Source organism: Thalassophryne amazonica, chromosome 8 (assembly GCF_902500255.1).
Source record: "Thalassophryne amazonica chromosome 8, fThaAma1.1, whole genome shotgun sequence".
NCBI lineage: Eukaryota > Metazoa > Chordata > Actinopteri > Batrachoidiformes > Batrachoididae > Thalassophryne > Thalassophryne amazonica.
In genome coordinates, this window is record NC_047110.1 from 15,911,607 (window position 1) to 15,930,024 (window position 18,418).

General features: G+C 42.7%; 1 protein-coding gene across 1 annotated transcript in view; it reads right to left on the reverse strand.

Moving 5' to 3' along the window:
- The window catches only part of LOC117515033 (protein FAM3C-like), a 19,512-nt gene extending 1,094 nt beyond the window's left edge, over positions 1-18,418 (reverse strand). Inside the window, exons 1-9 of the mRNA XM_034175575.1 lie at positions 18,349-18,418; positions 15,157-15,183; positions 13,500-13,580; positions 8,038-8,112; positions 7,841-7,949; positions 7,395-7,453; positions 7,266-7,316; positions 7,085-7,169; positions 1,570-1,696 (exon numbers count right to left, since the gene is read on the reverse strand). Coding sequence (XP_034031466.1) covers positions 1,570-1,696; positions 7,085-7,169; positions 7,266-7,316; positions 7,395-7,453; positions 7,841-7,949; positions 8,038-8,112; positions 13,500-13,580; positions 15,157-15,183; positions 18,349-18,367 — 633 coding nt within the window. The 5' untranslated portion in view covers positions 18,368-18,418. The remainder of the gene's footprint in view (positions 1-1,569; positions 1,697-7,084; positions 7,170-7,265; positions 7,317-7,394; positions 7,454-7,840; positions 7,950-8,037; positions 8,113-13,499; positions 13,581-15,156; positions 15,184-18,348) is intronic.

An 18,418-nucleotide genomic window follows, 5' to 3' on the forward strand; every position in this document is an offset into this window, starting at 1 on the left:
TTCATGGACAGCAACATGACACCTCCTAACCGGGCAAAATATTGATGAAGTGCCCAGATGATGATGCATTTTCAATGGGGATACGCAAGTGAACACACATGGAAAAAAGCTCACAGAATATGTGTTAAAATACGGTTCTGACCTGGATATCGAGCCAGTAAAATTAATTTACATTAAATTATGTAAGGTTAGGAACTTTGACAGGATTCCAAATAAGTTCTCCACTGCGCAACGTGGATGAGACACCTGCAGCTGTAAATGATTTCTGATTCTATGAGTGAATGGTTTCAACAGCCAATAGTTCTAAAAACAAATGCATCAGCTACAAAATTATTCTTTTATTTTAGTGTTGAAAGTTTAAACAGATCCAATATGTTTCAGCTTCCAAATTCTGCATGCATGAAGGCGCAATATCACACAATCCAGACAGACACACAAACTGCATTCATTAATTCCACATGGTCCGCATTAATTAAATCTATTTTTGTATTGTACTGAATGAATTCAGCTTTGAATAAAATTTCATTCAAGGTGGTTTGTAAATCCTCAGATTTGGTACACAGGCATGACGTTTCACACCAGTTTATCGTCCAAAAGCCACGTGAAAAGTAAGACTAACCAAAACTGATTAATTATGGAAGAAAATGTCTCTCTTCTTCCATTTGTGGCTTTGCCAACATGTGCAGCTTTCCAGCATTTTGCACCTGTTTCTTGATGAGACTCATTGAGCGTCTGTGTGCGTTGCCTACCAAGTTGCCCTGATCCAACATGGCGACCACGCCTCCTTGCCGGGACACGTCTCAGTGTGACTACGGACTCTAGTACTTATATACGGCTCTGTGGGTTGGACACATAGCTGGTGCATCCATAACGTTCACCACCAGAAAGCCTTTGTGTCTTAGACCACTAAAAACCAGGCCTCAAGTGCAACGCCAAAGAGTGCAACACTCAGATGTGCCCCACATAAGCAGGCTCACAATCCATGTACATCCTACTGTTCTGCAACAGTGTATTAGTATGACGGCATATTATGGCCATTGTAGGAGCGCGCACGCACATGCACACACCCAAAACAACCCTCATTTGATGACTTAGGTCTCTCGCTCTCTCTCTCTCTCTCTCTCTCTCTCTCTCTCTCTCTCTCTCTCTCTCTCTCTCTTCATGCACAAATCTACTGGTTCAGGTAATGTGTGTGATGAATAATTTAGCACTGTTTGGAGCCACGTTCAAAGATGTGGCACCTCTCTGACGTGCACACTGGGTATCAGCATCAAATTGAAGTGAGGTGCATGATTAACAAAGGCCACACACTACAGTCCATAACCTTTGACAAATATACAAATCCTCCCTGTCTGCTTCACCTCAGGGAGCTTTAGTGGCTGCTATCCTCTGTGTGCTCTGACAGGTTGGTGCTAATTTGTTCACTCCCCAGAAATCTTTTTCTCAATATACACAGCACACCTGCCACACTCCATTTTAAAGAGGAGGACATGGCTGAATGGTTGACATTAATCTAGCATCTTCAGAAACCTTACCATCTTGATCAGAAGAGTAAAGAAACTCACTTACCTTCTCAAAGGTGTTATGTACCGAGGCTCCTTTCCCACCTACAAACACCCAGCTGTCTCTGAAGTTCAGTGATTGAATAGAAGAACTGCCCAGGTCAGCAATCAGCTTCCTCGCATCGGCGGTCAACCTGTCAGACACATTTTACTGTGTCAACACAATCAGTGACTAACATTTTTGGGGTTTTTTTAGATTAAGGACCCTGCCTAAGGATGAAGAAGCTCAGAGAGGTTAGGCGGGCAACACTGTGAAGAGCTTTAAAAAAAACATAAAAATTTTAAAATGGACCCTAAAATATACAGGCAGCCAATGGAGTGAGGCCAATACAGGAGTTATATGATCTCACTTTTGAGTTCCTATCAAAAGTCGTGCAGCGGCATTTTGAAACAATTGCAGACGCGAAAGTAGCGACTGACTGACTCCCACATAATGTGAATTACAATAATCCATACCAGGCATACCAGGAGCTGTTTTATGGAACTGACATCCTTCTGCCCCAAGAGCAGATAAATTTGGCAATCATCAGCATAACAATGAAATGAGATCCCATGCCGTCTATGGATGGAACCCATAGGCAGTGAATACAATGAAAAAAGCAGTGGCTCTCGAATTGAACCCTGAAGCTGCAGATGATTCAGAACCATGAATATGCACAGAAAATGTTCTGTTTTCCAAGTAAGACCTAAACCATTCAAGTGCAGTGCCAAAGATGCCCACTAAGTGATGTAATCGAGATAATAAATGCTTTGGTCCACTATGTAGAAGGCAGCAGTTAAATCACACAAAACCAAAACAATGTGGTTACCAGAATCACATGCAAGAAGGATGTCATTAAAAGCCTTATTAAAGCACATATAGGTAAAATAGAGTCCATCTAGTTTGCTTTGAAAAAGCAGCTACATATGGTTAATGCTATTAATGGTCGGTGTGGTGGAAAAGGTACTGTGCCAAGGTCAGGGAACACATATTTAGGCGTGACTCTACATCACTCTTTATCTGGTAACGCTATTACTTCAAGATGGTTAACAAAAATATAATAAACATATTCTCCACAAAATACTGGGAAATTTGATCTTAAAACTTAAAAAAAAGTTGTTAGTGCTTGCTCTAGTGTTATTTCGACTACACCTGTTCAGTTTGGTATGGTGGTCTTACAAGAAGTACAAGGAGAGGTTGCAGGTCATGCAAAACTATTATAAGATATTTGTTAAATGTTCCCTCATGAACACATGTTGGATATGAACAGTTCAGTTTGGTCAGTTTATTGCCTGTTGAAAGCAAAGTTAAACAACTGCTACTCAGTCGTATGTACAATATTGTTAACAGTACTGTCCCACAGTATCTCAAGTGGAATATTAAATTGGTTCGTAATCAGCACAGGTACAGAACGAGAGCTAGTGACACCTCATGAGTAGTGCCAAGAATTGGTGTGTGGAACAGTCAACCACGATCAGTTCAAGAGCTGTTTTTGAAAGGAAAAAAACAAAACAAACAGCTGTCATGAAGCAAAGTACCAAATCAGACATAAATGCACATTTAACAAACTTCTGATTGTGATGATACCATTTTAGGCTCTTTTTTTCCAACATTATCTTTATTTATTTTAACAACAGCAGCAAACACTTAGCAAACCACATAAATACAGCCACACAATTAAAGATGTGGTACTCGTATACACATAGCAGCTTTAACATTGATTCATCAGAATCAAAATCAGACGTTTTAGCAGCAGCTTTAACACTCACTCATAGGACAGCCTCCCACCCCCACACAATAATTTAGTTGAGGTTTATATTATCTTTATATTAAATGGAAGGAGAGAGAGCGAGCGAGAGAGAGAAAAACTTGACAATTTCTGGCACTGCAGAGGGCCACTTACAGTGAGGAAATAAGTATTTGAACACTCTGTGGTTTTAAGTTCTCCCACTTAGAAATCATGGAGGGGTCTGAAATTTTCATCTTAGGTGCATGTCCACTGTCAGAGACATAATCTAAAAAAAAAAAAAAATCCGGAAATCACATTGTATGATTTTTTGTAATTTATTTGTATGTTACTGCTGCAAATACGTATTTGAACACCTACCAATCAGCAAGAACTCTGGCTCACACAGACCTGTTAAATTTCTTTAAGAAGCCCTCTTATTCTGCACTCTTTACCTGTATTAATTGCACCTGTTTAAACTTGTTACCTGTATAAAAGACACCTGTTCACACACTCAATCAATCACACTCCAACCTGTCCACCATAGCCAAGACCAAAGAGCTGTCCAAGGACACCAGGGACAACTGGTTGACCTGCACAAGGCTGGGATGGACTACAGGACAACAGGCAAGCAGGTTGGTAGAAGACAACAACAGTTATGATTATTTATTAAAAAGTGGAAGAAACACATGACTTAAACAAACCCATGAACAGGGAGAAATACCAGGGAAGGTGCTGGCGTGGCGCATTAAGCAGTTACAGAGTGAGAGGCTTATTACTTCAGTAAAGAATAACCAAGCAGAGACCATTATAGACCCAATTTAAATAAATGTAACATTTAGGGACGTTGTGTGAAATGTAAATAAAAACAGAATACAATGATATGCATCGGCCAGGCCGAAGTCACCGAGGTGGTTAGAAAGCTCCTCGGTGGCAAGGCTCCTGGGGTGGATGAAATCCGTCCTGAGTACCTTAAGTCTCTGGATGTTGTGGGACTGTCTTGGCTGACACGCCTCTGCAACATCGCGTGGCGATTGGGGACAGTGTCTCTGGATTGGCAGACCGGAGTGGTGGTCCCTCTGTTTAAGAAGGGGGACCGGAGGGTGTATTCCAACTATAGGGGAATCACACTCCTCAGCCTCCCCGGTAAGGTCTATTGCAGAGTACTGGAGAGGAGAATTCGACCGATGGTCGAACCTCGGATTCAGGAGGAGCAGTGTGGTTTTCGTCCTGGTCGCGGTACACTGGACCAGCTCTACACGCTCCATTGGGTGCTCGAGGGTTCATGGGAGTTCGCCCAACCAGTCCACATGTGTTTTGTGGATCTGGAGAAGGCATTCGACCGTGTCCCTCGGGGCACACTGTGGGGAGTGCTCCGGGAATACGGGGTCCGGGGTCCTTTGCTAAGGGCTATCCGGTCCCTGTACGACCGCAGCAGGAGCTTGGTTCGCATTGCCGGTAGTAAGTCAAACCTGTTTCCAGTGCACATTGGCCTCCGCCGCTGCCCTTTGTCACCGGTTCTGTTCGTTATTTTTATGGACAGAATTTCTAGGTGCAGCCAGGGTGTAGATGGGGTCTGGTTTGGGAACCACAGAATCTCGTCTCTGCTGTATGCGGACGATGTGGTTCTGTTGGCTCATCAAATCAGGACCTTCAGCGTGCACTGGGGCAGTTTGCAGCCGAGTGTGAAGCATCCGGGACGAAAATCAGCACCTCCAAATCTGAGGCCATGGTTCTCAACTGGAAAAAGGTGCTTTGCCCTCTTCAGGTCGGTGGATTGTCCTTGCCTCAAGTGGAGGAGTTTAAGTATCTCGGGGTCTTGTTCACGAGTGAGGGACGCATGGAGCGTGAGATCGATAGACGGATCGGTGCAGCATCTGCAGTGATGCGGTCGCTGTATCAGACCGTCGTGGTGAAGAGAGAGCTGAGTAGGGGGGCAAAGCTCTCGATTTACCGATCAATCTACGTTCCGATCCTCACCTATGGTCATGAGATTTGGCTCATGACCAAAAGAATGAGATCGCGAGTACAAGCGGCCGAGATGAGTTTCCTCCGCAGGGTGGCTGGGCGCTCCCTTAGAGATAGGGTGAGGAGCTCGGTCACTCGGGAGGAGCTCGGAGTCGAGCCACTGCTCCTCCACGTTGAAAGGAGTCAGTTGAGGTGGCTCGGGCATCTTTTCCGGATGCCCCCTGGACGCCTCACTGGAGAGGTGTTCCGGGCACATCCCATTGGGAGGAGGCCCCGGGGAAGACCTAGGACACGCTGGAGGGACTACATCTCTCGGCTGGCTTGGGAACGCCTTCGGGTTCCCCCGAAGGAGCTGGGGGAGGTGTGTGTGGATCGGGAGGTCTGGGCGGCTTTGCTTGAGCTGCTGCCCCCGCGACCCGACTCCGGATAAAGCGGAAGAAAATGGATGGATGGATGGATGGACAATGATATGCAAATCCTCTTCAACCTATATTCAGCTGAATACATACATTCATTGGAATTGGGGTTGTAGATTAATTCTTCCTCAGTAGTAGTTAAAGAGGGACCTGTGTATTTATGGGTCAAAAAAGAAAAAAAAAAAGAAATTAAGCAAAAGTACCAAACAAAATTAAATTAAATTAGCACTGAGGGGGCTCACCACATACAACAATTAGCATGACCTGCTTTTTAACAAAACTATTTACAGTTAACTTCAGATTGTTTGTTTTAGCAGCTTTAACGTTTGTTTCATAATATATCAGTTCGATCCAGTCTTCCGTTTTACTTGCTTAATGAACTCTTCAGCATCACCGGGATTGTAAAAGATGCACAATTGTTTTTTGTATGTCACCAGGAGTCGAGCAGGAGGAATCATCCCGTACCAAAGCCCCAGAGATCGGAGCTGTCTCTCCACCTCGTCAAATTCTTTCTGCTTCTTGTGCACGCTCGCTGCCATGTTGCGGTAAAACCTTCCTGGCTGGTTCTTAAAAAGGACTTGCCTCTTAGCCTTGGCTGCTTTCATCACTGCTTCTTTGTGTCTGTAGTTCAGAAACTTCACAAGTGTCCTCAGAGCAGCACTGGTCTCCATTCGCGGGCCAAGTCTGTGTGCCCGCTCCACCGATTGTAGTGCCTAATGATGCCAGCTCAAGGGCCTCCGGTAACCAGAAAGGTGTATGCGTCTTCACTCTCCGCTCCCACAGGTAGATTAACAATCCTCACATTGGAGCGCCAAGATCACGTCTCGAGGTCCAGAACTTTTTCCTCCAAATTTTTATTTTTTTCTTCCAGAGATTGCACTTGACCTTGGAGTGTGGTGATGTTATCTTCATTTGTTGAGATTCTGGTTTCCGCCTGTGTCCCACGCGCGCCACTTCCGCCACAGCTATGGTGCAGGATTCTTGGAACGAGCGCCAGGCGACGCAAAGTTCAACAGCTTGGATTGTAGCGTTTTGTTACGGCTTTGTCTGGCTTTTCTTTGTGGCAAAGGCATTACCCATGGCTCTTCTGGTGTTTGTAGGCATGCAACACTCCCAGAAAAAAGGGCTTTTAGACAGTTTTTAATTACACATTAGCAGAATAAGTTAACATGCGTCCGTTCGGCAAGCCACCATAACTGGAAGTTAACTTCTGCTGTTTTACTTTTGTATCATGTTTGTTGTTATCGAGAGGACCACAATGGAAACAAGGGCGTTATTACACTTTATGTGTTATCCTCGATCATTTATTTGTATGTGTATTTTTTACATGTATGATTTTTTTTTTTTTTTACCAAATTAAACTCGAACTAAAACCTTTGGGAAAAAAAAAACTATACTAGATGTTTGACAGAAGTGGGGCAGAGACATTTACTTTGATGCTGGTTCATCGTAGGAGGCCATCAGCACGACAGAGCCCTGCTCGATGCTCTGCAGAAAGGCTATCAGAGGTTGAACCTCTAAAAGACAAAAGTACATTTTATCTTTCAGACCATTTCCAGAATCACACTTTGGGATAGCTGTGCTAATCGCTCCAGCTACATTGTTCTACATACCACCAGCGTACATGTCGAAGCTATCAGTCTTGATGACATTTCCTGTTCTACCTGTTAGAGACAAAAAGTTGACCTTCTAACTGGACCCAAGTTTTATGAAGTAAACCTAATGAAGTACCAAACACCTACCGTCTACAATCACAATGTTTATCCCAAAGCCAAAGTTGTTCTTTGCTGCACCGAGAACCCTGAAAGAAGATCAAGTATCAGCTAAAACAGTCATCAGCACACTGAGTGGAGACACACACACACACACACACAAAAAGAAAAGATAACAGGGCAGGTAAAGCAAAGACACGATAAGGAGAGGGACACCTAAAGGCATGTAGGATGAAAGAGTTCCACCAAACACACTGACGGGCAGAGGGGAGATGAAAGCAGACAAGAGGAGAGCAGACAAACCATAAGAAGAAGTACAGACGAGACCCTTGAACAGAGGAATAGCACCAGGAGGAAAGAGGAGAACACAGGCAGGAAGCTGTGTTGAGCTGAATCTCAACGGAACAAAAGTTCTTAAAACATGACATCATGAAACAGTGTGGATGATCAGGAGGAGGTCGAGCAGGAAGACCTACACGGTGTTCTGCAGACACATCTTAGGAGGAATGAGGTTACCAGCTCCACTGTGAATGTAGAAGCTGAGCTGATCTTCAGGACAGTCCACCTTCAATAGACATTGTCCAGCTGGAGAGCAAAGTTACAATACCAGTTAACCCACCAGCTCTCTCCGTGGCCTTCATTGATCATGTCCAGGTTGGTTTGGGTTACTTACCCAACTGTTTTGACTCAAGGGCATAATTCCTTCTCGGGTTGGAAGCATCTTGAGAAAAACCAGAGCTCCAATCAACTGGAATAAAGAGGTTACAGGCTGTAGTTCATGTGAATGTGATAAACTCACGTTTTCCCATACAACCAACATATGACATTAAAAAAAAAAAGACTGTGCTTTTCTGGATTTTTATGGCTTGGAATAATAAATTTATTACTTTATCAAATATTTTGATATCATTTAATTGGCTGCCTCCATCATCCTACCAAAGGGGGGCAGAGTTTATGTTGGTGCCTCTTTCTGTCCGTCCAGTCAACTGGACACAACACAGTTCACAAAGTCTTGGACAGTTTTATGCTCGCTTTACACCTTTTGCAAATCGCTTAACTCAGTTTCCAATCTACAGGGTTTATATTGCAGACCAGGTCAGATCTGGGACCATGCACTTGTGCCACATATCTTAGTGCATCCACCACGGGATCTGGATGGTAACCACCAAGACAAACAACCAGTCCATGCCTACCTCTCAATGGCAATCACCTATCTGTTGCAAGGGGGTGTCACCTCAGCCTTTTCCAGACACTGGGGTCCTCAACACTGAAATACTTGCTTGGTGGATCATGCCCAGGAAAAGGCGCCACATGGCAAAAATGTTGTAGTCGACCTTCCCTCGCAATACTAGTGATGCTCCTCATCAGTCTCCCTTTAGAAGTAACTGATTGACAAAGTCCTTCCAGTGGTACCCAAAGATCCTCCAAACAGACCTAGTACCAAAGATGACATCAATTAAGGTCACTAGTTAGGGTCCAAGTCCAACCATAGAGCAAAGACAAGAAGCACCAGGACCCTATTTGGCATACTCAGATTGTTTTGTCTGGGATCCTCATGACTCCATGAGCTTTTCCCAGGCATGTCTGATTTCAAAGGCTGAGGACCCAGAGAAACAAATATCACTGCTGCAATATTCTAGAAAAGACCACAACATTTCACCAGGTTTGGTGAAATTTGTTCAATGCCGTGTTCCACTATATTAAACATACCCAGTAGGTTTTGCAGAGTGAAATAGTCTCTGCTGGGACAACAAAGTAAGTCATCTTCAGTAAACTATGAGTGTCAAATTAACACCATCATAATATAAATAGGTCAAGTCAGTGTGGGGGAGAAATAGTTGTTTCCCGGTTCAAGCTCACCCCTGTCCATTCTCCAATATGGAGTTGCGTCAGGAAGGTCATTCGGCATAAAACTTGTGCCAAACCAACATGCAGATCGACTGTACAACAAATCTGCTGCGGCAACCCCGAGTGAAAACAAGGGAGAAGCTGAAGGGACTTATTTATAATATACGAGGTCTGTTAGAAAAGTATCCGACCTTTTTATTTTTTTCAAAAACCATATGGATTTGAATCACGTGTGATTGCATCAGCCAAGCTTGAACCTTCGTGCGCATGCGTGAGTTTTTTCACGCCTGTCGGTTGTGTCATTCGCCTGTGAGCAGGCTTTGAGTGAGGTGTGGTCCACCCTCTCGGCGGATTTTTATTGGGAATAAAATGTCTGAATGATTTGGAGCTTTGCTGCATCAATTTTTTTCCAGAAACTGTGAGAGACCTCCAGGTGGACGCCGTTCGGAAAATTAATATGGCTTACAGGGACGATTTTATGTGGATTACACAGATTAAGGAGTGATCCAGACAGTTTAAAGACCGCCCACAACTGCTGAGAGCGCGGTGTCCACTCTTTTCACAATTTCTGTGCTAGTCAGACGACATACCGGATCAAGACAGCGTCCAGTTTAGAAATGAACGGCACATTCCACTGTTACAGGAGTTTTTGTCATGGAAAGAGGAGCGGCTCCACCGCGACGCTGCATGGTGCAAAGCAACGCCGTGATGAAGCCTTCCAGGACATGTTTGGGCATGTCCAGCTCATGCACAATCACAATCGGATAATCACATGACTGAAAAGCAACCGGAATCCATCTGAAAGCCACCTTTAAGCCGTCCTGTGAGACCAACACCGAGGTGGTTTTGTCCCGCGTAATGAACAGCTCCGTGGTGCGTCCCTCCGCTTTTCTTTCCATGAAAAAAACTCCTGTAACGGTGGAATGTACCGAAAAAGTGCTGATGTCCACATCTTCAGCCTTTTTGTGAAAGTCAGACGAGGTCCTGGATCAACAAAGCCTTCACGTTGGAAATGATCTGGTTGTTCCAGCGGGGTGTCAGCCTGTCGATGGGGGCTGGGAGCACGCCGCGCTCTCAGCAGTTGTGGGCGGTCTTTAAACCGTCTGGATCACTCCTTAATCTGTGTAATCCCCATAAAATCGTCCCTGAAAGCCATATTAATTTTCCGAAGGGTGTCCACCTGGAGGTCTCTCACAGTTTCTGGAAAAAAATTGATGCAGCAAAGCTCCAAATCATTCAGACATTTTGTTCGCAATAAAAATCCGCCGAGAGGGGTGGACCACACCTCACTCAAAGCCTGCTCACAGGCGAACGACGCAACCGACAGGCGTGAAAAAACTCACGAATGCGCACAATGATGCAATCACACGTGATTCAAATCCATATGGTTTTTGAAAAAAATAAAAAGGTTGGATACTTTTCTAACAGACCTCGTAAATGGCTCTGGTAAAAGCTGAATAACTTGATTTAATTTGTGAGAGCTTATTTAACACTGTCTGGAGTAGGACTAAACGTAGTTCCAAAAGAGTACACTTTATTTTGCAAAAGCCCTGTTTATATTTTCTTAATTTTGTGGCCTTGTACCTCATTGTGCTTACTGCCTCAAACTGTAATGGCACCTACAGTCTTCAATGACAGACCAAACATGTCCAGCAAGTTTGGTGTGTGTGTATATATATATATATATATATATATATATATATATATATATATATATATATATAAGCCTGATTCACATGTTCCTGAATAAAATGCCAACTTGCAGTCTTTTTTTTTAATCTGTTGGCTCAAAGACTTTTGACAGCTCAAGCCACAAATTTTAACATAGGTCCCACGTCTTCACAAATTTGAATGAAAATCAGACAAGAAGGAAAATACATTTTTCATTGTGTAATGTTTGAATTTACACCCCCATGTTTACAAACCTTTCACAAGTTGTGTCAGTCAGTTTGTGTCAATTTAGGAAATGGATGGAATAAAAAAAGACAATCATTGGTAGGTTTACAGTGCATCCAGAAAGTATTCACAGCATTGTCACCTTTTCCACATTTATGTTATGCAACAGCTTTGTTCCAAAATGGAGTAAATTAATTTTTTCCCCCTCATTTTATACACAATACCCCATAATGACAATGTAAAAAAAAACTTCGTTTTTTTAGATTTTTGCAACTTTATTAAAAATAAAAACTAATACGTCACAACTACATAAGTATTCACAGCCTCAAAATTGAGCTCAGGTGCATCCTGTTTCCACTGATCATCCGTGAGATGTTTCTACAGCCTAAATGGAATTCAGTTGATTGGACATGATTTGGAAAGTTTTTTTCTGTGTAGGCTCTCAGTTGTCCAGGTGGTTTCCATAGTAGAGAAGCTTGAATCTTTGACTGGACTGGGTTGCTTGACGCGAGAACGTTTCACTACACATCGCAGAAGTTTCCTCAGCTAAAATTCTTGCTCTGGTGGTCTGACTTCTGTCTTGACTCTTGTAGAGAAGAATAATCAAGAAGTCACAAAAGCTGGAGTTTTAAACCTAACCAGACCCCTCCTACCGAGATGCAATAGCTCTAATTACACAATAGGTGCTAATTAGAGCTACTGTTTAGTCACTAGCCTATATCAGTCTGCATCTCGGTAGGTGGGGTCTGGTTAGGTTTAAAACTCCAGCTTTTGTGACTTCTTGATTATTCTTCTCTACAAGAGTCAAGACAGAAGTCAGACCACCAGAGCAAGAATTTTAGCTGAGGAAGCTTCTGCGATTTGAAGCGAAACGTCCTCACGTCAAGCAACCCAGTCCAGTCGAAGATTCAAGCTTCTCTACTATGATTTGGAAAGACACACACCTGTCTATATATAAGGTCCCACATTTGACAGTGCATGTCAGAGCACAAACCAAGCATGAAGTCAAAGGAATTGTCTGTAGACCTCCGAGACAGGATTGTCTCTGGCATATTAACATGTATAAAGCAGAGAATTTGCATACACATGTGAAACAGGTTTCAACATATAGAGCTAGACACACATCGTAACCACAGGTGGTGATCTGACGCGTGTGCACCACATTACTCCATTTTGGAATAAGGGTGTAATATATAATGTGGAGACGGTTCTGTTCATTATTTTTATGGACAGACTTTCTAGACGCAGCCAGGGTGTAGAGGGGGTCTGGTTTGGGAACCACAGAATGTCGTCTCTGCTGTTTGCGGACGATGTGGTTCTGTTGGCTTCGTCAAATCAGGACCTTCAGCGTGCACTGGGGCAGTTTGCAGCCGAGTGGGAAGCGTCCGGGATGAAAATCAGCACCTCCAAATCCGAGGCCATGGTTCTCGACCGGAAAAAGGTGCTTTGCCCTCTTCAGGTCGGTGGAGTGTCCTTGCCTCAAGTGGAGGAGTTTAAGTATCTTGGGGTCTTGTTCACGAGTGAGGGACGGATGGAGCGTGAGATCAATAGACGGATCGGTGCAGCATCTGCAGTGATGCGGTCACTGTATCGGACCGTCGTGGTGAAGAGAGAGCTGAGTAGGGGGGCAAAGCTCTCAATTTACCGATCGATCTACGTTCTGATCTTCACCTATGGTCATGAGATTTGGCTCATGACCGAAAGAATGAGATCGTGAGTACAAGCGGCCGAGATGAGTTTCCTCCACAGGGTGGCTGGGCGCTCCCTTAGAGATAGGGTGAGGAGCTCGGTCACTCGGGAGGAGCTCAGAGTTGAGCCACTGCTCCTCCACGTCGAAAGGAGTCAGCTGAGGTGGCTCGGGCATCTTTTCCGGATGCCCCCTGGACGCCTCGCTGGAGAGGTGTTCCGGGCACGTCCCATTGGGAGGAGGCCCCAGGGAAGACCCAGGACACACTGGAGGGACTACATCTCTCAGCTGGCTTGGGAACGCCTTGGGGTTCCCCCGGAGGAGCTGGGGGAGGTGTGTGTGGATCGGGAGGTCTGGGCGGCTTTGCTTGAGCTGCTGCCCTCGCGACCCGACTCTGGATAAATCGGAAGAAAATGGATGGATGGATGGATATATAATGTGGAAAAAGTGAACTGCTGTCAATACTTTCCAGATGCACTGTGAAGCTCTTAAAAATAAAGCACCTGACAAAACTTTAACCAAATTAAACAACTACAAATTTCTTGATGAGTCTGTCCTCATGAAGATAAACTTAATTTTAAATATGTTCACATTCTCAATGTTTTGTGCAGTCAGTCAAAAGTCTGCACCTTTATTTTACGAGCACACTTGTAGGATAACATCTGATAAAAGATTTTAAACAAATGTCTGTGGATGGGTCCTACCTTTGAATGTGTTTTGAGGCTGTAGAAAAAAAGTGACATACATGACCAGTAACACCAACACCGACACGACCAGCAATGTCCCTGAGATAGACAGCAAAACCACAAACTGGAGTCAACATACCACCAACTACACAAGTTTGATTTCATTCATTTAATTACTGCTAAAAATGTGTTCTCATAGAATAGGAAAAAGGTACACACATATATATATATATATATATATATATATATATATATATATATATATATAACACACACACACACACACACAAAGTTTACCAAAGTTTAAGAAAACCTAAAGTAAAATAAGATGTTCAATTTCAGTTATGTTTGACAGAATTCATATGATTCGAGTTTAGCATTCAGCATTTTCTTTTAACTTCTCTGTTTCAGTCTGCCATTAAGTTGTAAGGGGTGATTGCTGGGAGAGAAAAAAAATTGAAGTGATAGTTACTTGAAAAAACCTAGGAAAGTTTTTACTTAAGAGAAATTCTTAAGTAAATGCTACTTGCATGCTTTCATTTTTTTTTAAAGAATAACTCAAACAACATTTACTAGCAATCATTAATTTTCATTGAATTTTTCATGGAATTGAATAATGTGGTAGTTTTCAATATGATTGGAGCATATTTAAATTTTAACCCCTGTGCAATTCTTCATTGACCCCTACATGGCCGCCATAATTGTATTTTCAAGTGGCCCGCACTTTTTTCCTCAAACACTGATTTAAGAAAAACCACTCACGCCAAATCTGATGCTTGTATCACCAAGTGAACAATTCTGGCCAAAAATCAAACTTATCTGCTCCACTATTTTGCCCAACTTTGCGTTATGTGTCAGGAGGGCCGTAAAAAACAACAAAAAAAGCCTCATGGGGTTAATTTGTATAACTTAAATGATTAAGTATTTCCAGCTTAATAAATAATTATTAAGTTGATAATTTGAAAGATGCTGGCACAAAATTATTTACAGTTTAATAAAATAGCTGGACATAGACTGGCAACAGTTTTAAAATAAAGTTTTATCCTAAAATTGGAACTGCAACATGTAATTTATTCTGATTTAAGTGAAACACATTTTTTTTTAAAAATCTCAAAAGTAACGTAAACAATTTGCATGGATATTTCTGAGTAGAATGGAGGCAAAATAAAGTTAGAATTATTTAAATGAAATCAGTCAAGTACCTAATAACACCAAAACTTTTTATGTTAGTTCAACTTCATCTTCAATTCAAAGAAAATCAAAACTACTAAAGTACTTGACAAAATGTTTTACTAAACTTGAGTTAATCTGACTGTAAATGTCTCATGGCATTGACTCGGAAAGAGTTAGAGTGACTTAAAGAGCCATGAAAACTGTTACCTTTCTTTTGAGCAGTGCAGTATTATTATAGGACCAGTCAAAAATCACTCACTCACTCATTCACTCACTCATCTTCAACCGCTTATCCAGGATTGGGTCCTGGGGAAATATAGAATTAATTTATTTCAAATTAAATCAACTTTGTCCCCATCTTCTGTGGAGATCAGCTCATTCTTTTTGAAGTTATGCTCAGCGGACGTGGAGGTAATACAGGTCAACACTCGAGACAGAAGAGTCATCTCTTATCAGCATCTTCTAACAACACAAAGAAACTGCAAACAGGATGTACACTTACTGTGTCCTCCTGCTATGTTTACTTTTCCTGTGTGTAAAAGAAAAAAAAAAGAAAGGTGTGAAGATAACAGCAGTCGTGTAGAATGAACACACTCTGACCCACACTCCAGGTCTGTGCCTGGTGCGATTCATTCTTGAATTTTATTTTTGATTTAAATATGATATAAAAGCTGAAGGGAACTGATGTTTATGCATTAATGGCCTTTATGTAATGGCTGAGTGGATCCTTGTCTTTAGATTGGTGCTTTGTATTTCACGTGACATGGATAATTCAATTATTTGTGTTGCGTTGCATTTAGTGTGAAAATTTGGTTCCATTTACCATGCAAATTTGGTTCCATACGTTTTGTACCACTGCATGCTGCGACCACTTCCCAGTAGTGGATGTGGCGTTTAGCTAAGCATGGTGGAGTCTATTTTGCTGACGGACGACTTGAAGGAGCTAATTCACGGTGCTAATTATTCTTCTAAAAAAATAAACAAAAAACATCCACTATGCCGTAAGCTGTCTGGAGGCATGAAGAGCTGTTAGGATGAAGTTAGAATGAAAAGCTGGACAAATTTCTGATGCGATTTTTCGCTGGACTGAGGAAAGCAGGCGACAGTCTGTACATGAAGTCATCAGCACGCAGCATCACGGACTACATTTTTCCTGAGCTGAACTCAAAGATCTAAGACATTTCTTGTACACACAAAAGGCCTGTTTTTCTCAAATATTGCTCACAAATCTGTCTAAATCTGTGTTAGTGAGCACTTCTTTGCCGAGATAATCCATCCTACCTCACAGGTGTGGCATATAAAGATGCTGATTAGACAGCATGATTATTGTACAGGTGTGCCTTAGGCTGGCCACAGTAAAAGGCCACTCTGAAATGTTCAGTTTTGTCACGCAGCACAATGCCAGAGATGTCGCAAGTTTTGAGGGAGTGTGCAATTGGCATGCTGACTACAGGAATGTCCACCAGAGCTGTTGCCCATGAATTGAAAGTTCATTTCTCTACCATATGCCATCTCCAAAGGCGTTTCAGAGAATTTGGCAGTATATCCAACCGAAACCAGAAGTGCTCATTAATACAGATTTAGACAAATTTGTGAACAATATTGAGAGTAATAGGTCTTTTGTGTGTATAAGAAATGTCTTAGTTCAGCTCATGAAAAATGGGAGCAAAAACAATATATACTCAACAAAAATATAAATGCAACACTTTTGGTTTTGCTCCCATTTTGTATGAGATGAACTCAAAGATCTAAAACTTTTTCCACATACACAATATCACCATTTCCCTCAAATATTGTTCACAAACCAGTCGAAATCTGTGATAGTGAGCACTTCTCCTTTGCTGAGATAATCCATCCCACCTCACAGGTGTGCCATACAAGATGCTGATTAGACACCATGATTAGTGCACAGGTGTGCCTTAGACTGCCCCAATAAAGGCCACTCTGAAAGGTGCAGTTTTGTTTTATTGGGGGGGGATACCAGTCAGTATCTGGTGTGACCACCATTTGCCTCATGCAGTGCAACACATCTCCTTCGCATCATCCGTGAAGAGAACACCTCTCCAACGTGCCAAACGCCAGCGAATGTGAGCATTTGCCCACTAAAGTCGGTTACGACGAGGAACTGGAGTCAGGTCGAGACCCCGATGAGGACGACGAGCATGCAGATGAGCTTCCCTGAGACGGTTTCTGACAGTTTGTGCAGAAATTCTTTGGTTATGCAAACCGATTGTTTCAGCAGCTGTCCGAGTGGCTGGTCTCAGACGATCTTGGAGGTGAACATGCTGGATGTGGAGGTCCTGGGCTGGTGTGGTTACACGTGGTCTGCGGTTGTGAGGCTGGTTGGATGTACTGCCAAATTCTCTGAAACGCCTTTGGAGACGGCTTATGGTAGAGAAATGAACATTCAATACACGAGCAACAGCTCTGGTTGACATTCCTGCTGTCAGCATGCCAATTGCACGCTCCGTCAAATCTTGCGACATCTGTGGCATTGTGCTGTGTGATAAAACTGCACCTTTCAGAGTGGCCTTTTATTGTGGGCAGTCTAAGGCACACCTGTGCACTAATCATGGTGTCTAATCAGCATCTTGGTATGGCACACCTGTGAGGTGGGATGGATTATCTCAGCAAAGGAGAAGTGCTCACTATCACAGATTTAGACTGGTTTGTGAACAATATTTGAGGGAAATGGTGATATTGGGTATGTGGAAAAAGTTTTAGATCTTTGAGTTCATCTCATACAAAATGGGAGCAAAACCAAAAGTGTTGCGTTTATATTTTTGTTGAGTAGACCCTCTGCTTAGGCCATGCTACTGACACAATTGACAACACAAATATACAGGAAATGTTGGGAGTCAATACTGGTGTTCAGGATGGGAGGCTGGCTGGGGAGGAGAGTTCTAACGGTTACAAGACTTTGCAATTACTTAAGGGTCACAGGGAGCTGGAGAGCATTGCAGCAGGTATCGGGCGTGATACACTCTGGAGTCTGGACAGGATGCCAGTTTGTCACAGGGCCACATATAGACAGACAAACTCATTCACACCTCCTGTCAATTTGAAGTTTCCAGTTCACCTAATATGCATGTCAGTGGGAGTCAGAGGAAGCCGGAGCACCCGGAGGGAACCTACATGGGCATGGGAGCACATACAAACTCCACATAGAACTCCACATCGGGAACAGATGAGTATTATTTACAGACTGTCAGGACATGTTTAACTTTGCTAACAGATACTCAGACTGCTGTATTCCACAATATTTTCTGAAGTTTCTTCAGTTTATTAGAAAAATGTACTTCAGAGCATATAGAATCCAGGACTGATCCCAGAACCTTCTTGATGTGAGGCAACAATGCAAACCACAAAACGCCATCTCACCTTAATAATAATAATAATAATCAGGATTACTAATATTATAATTATCCATCTTACTAAGCAACAGAAAACAATGGAACAACACTAGTAACAGCCACTAATTCAGAAAAATCGCTATCATTTTCACTGTAGAAAACAGTGAGACAAGTCACCCTCACGGTATGGAACAGTCGTCTGATCCAGAAACATTATTGACATCTGAGTAGGATTCAGTCATAATAATACAAATACAGGAAACAGCACGCAAATCAAAGTCATCAAACAAAGAGCTCTGATTTGGGGGGAAAAAAAAAAAAAACAATGAAAACTTTCTCACCTTTTCGTCTGGTGAACATGTTGCAGGTGTCCGTGGCGCATTCAGATTACAACAGCTACCTGAACTGCCC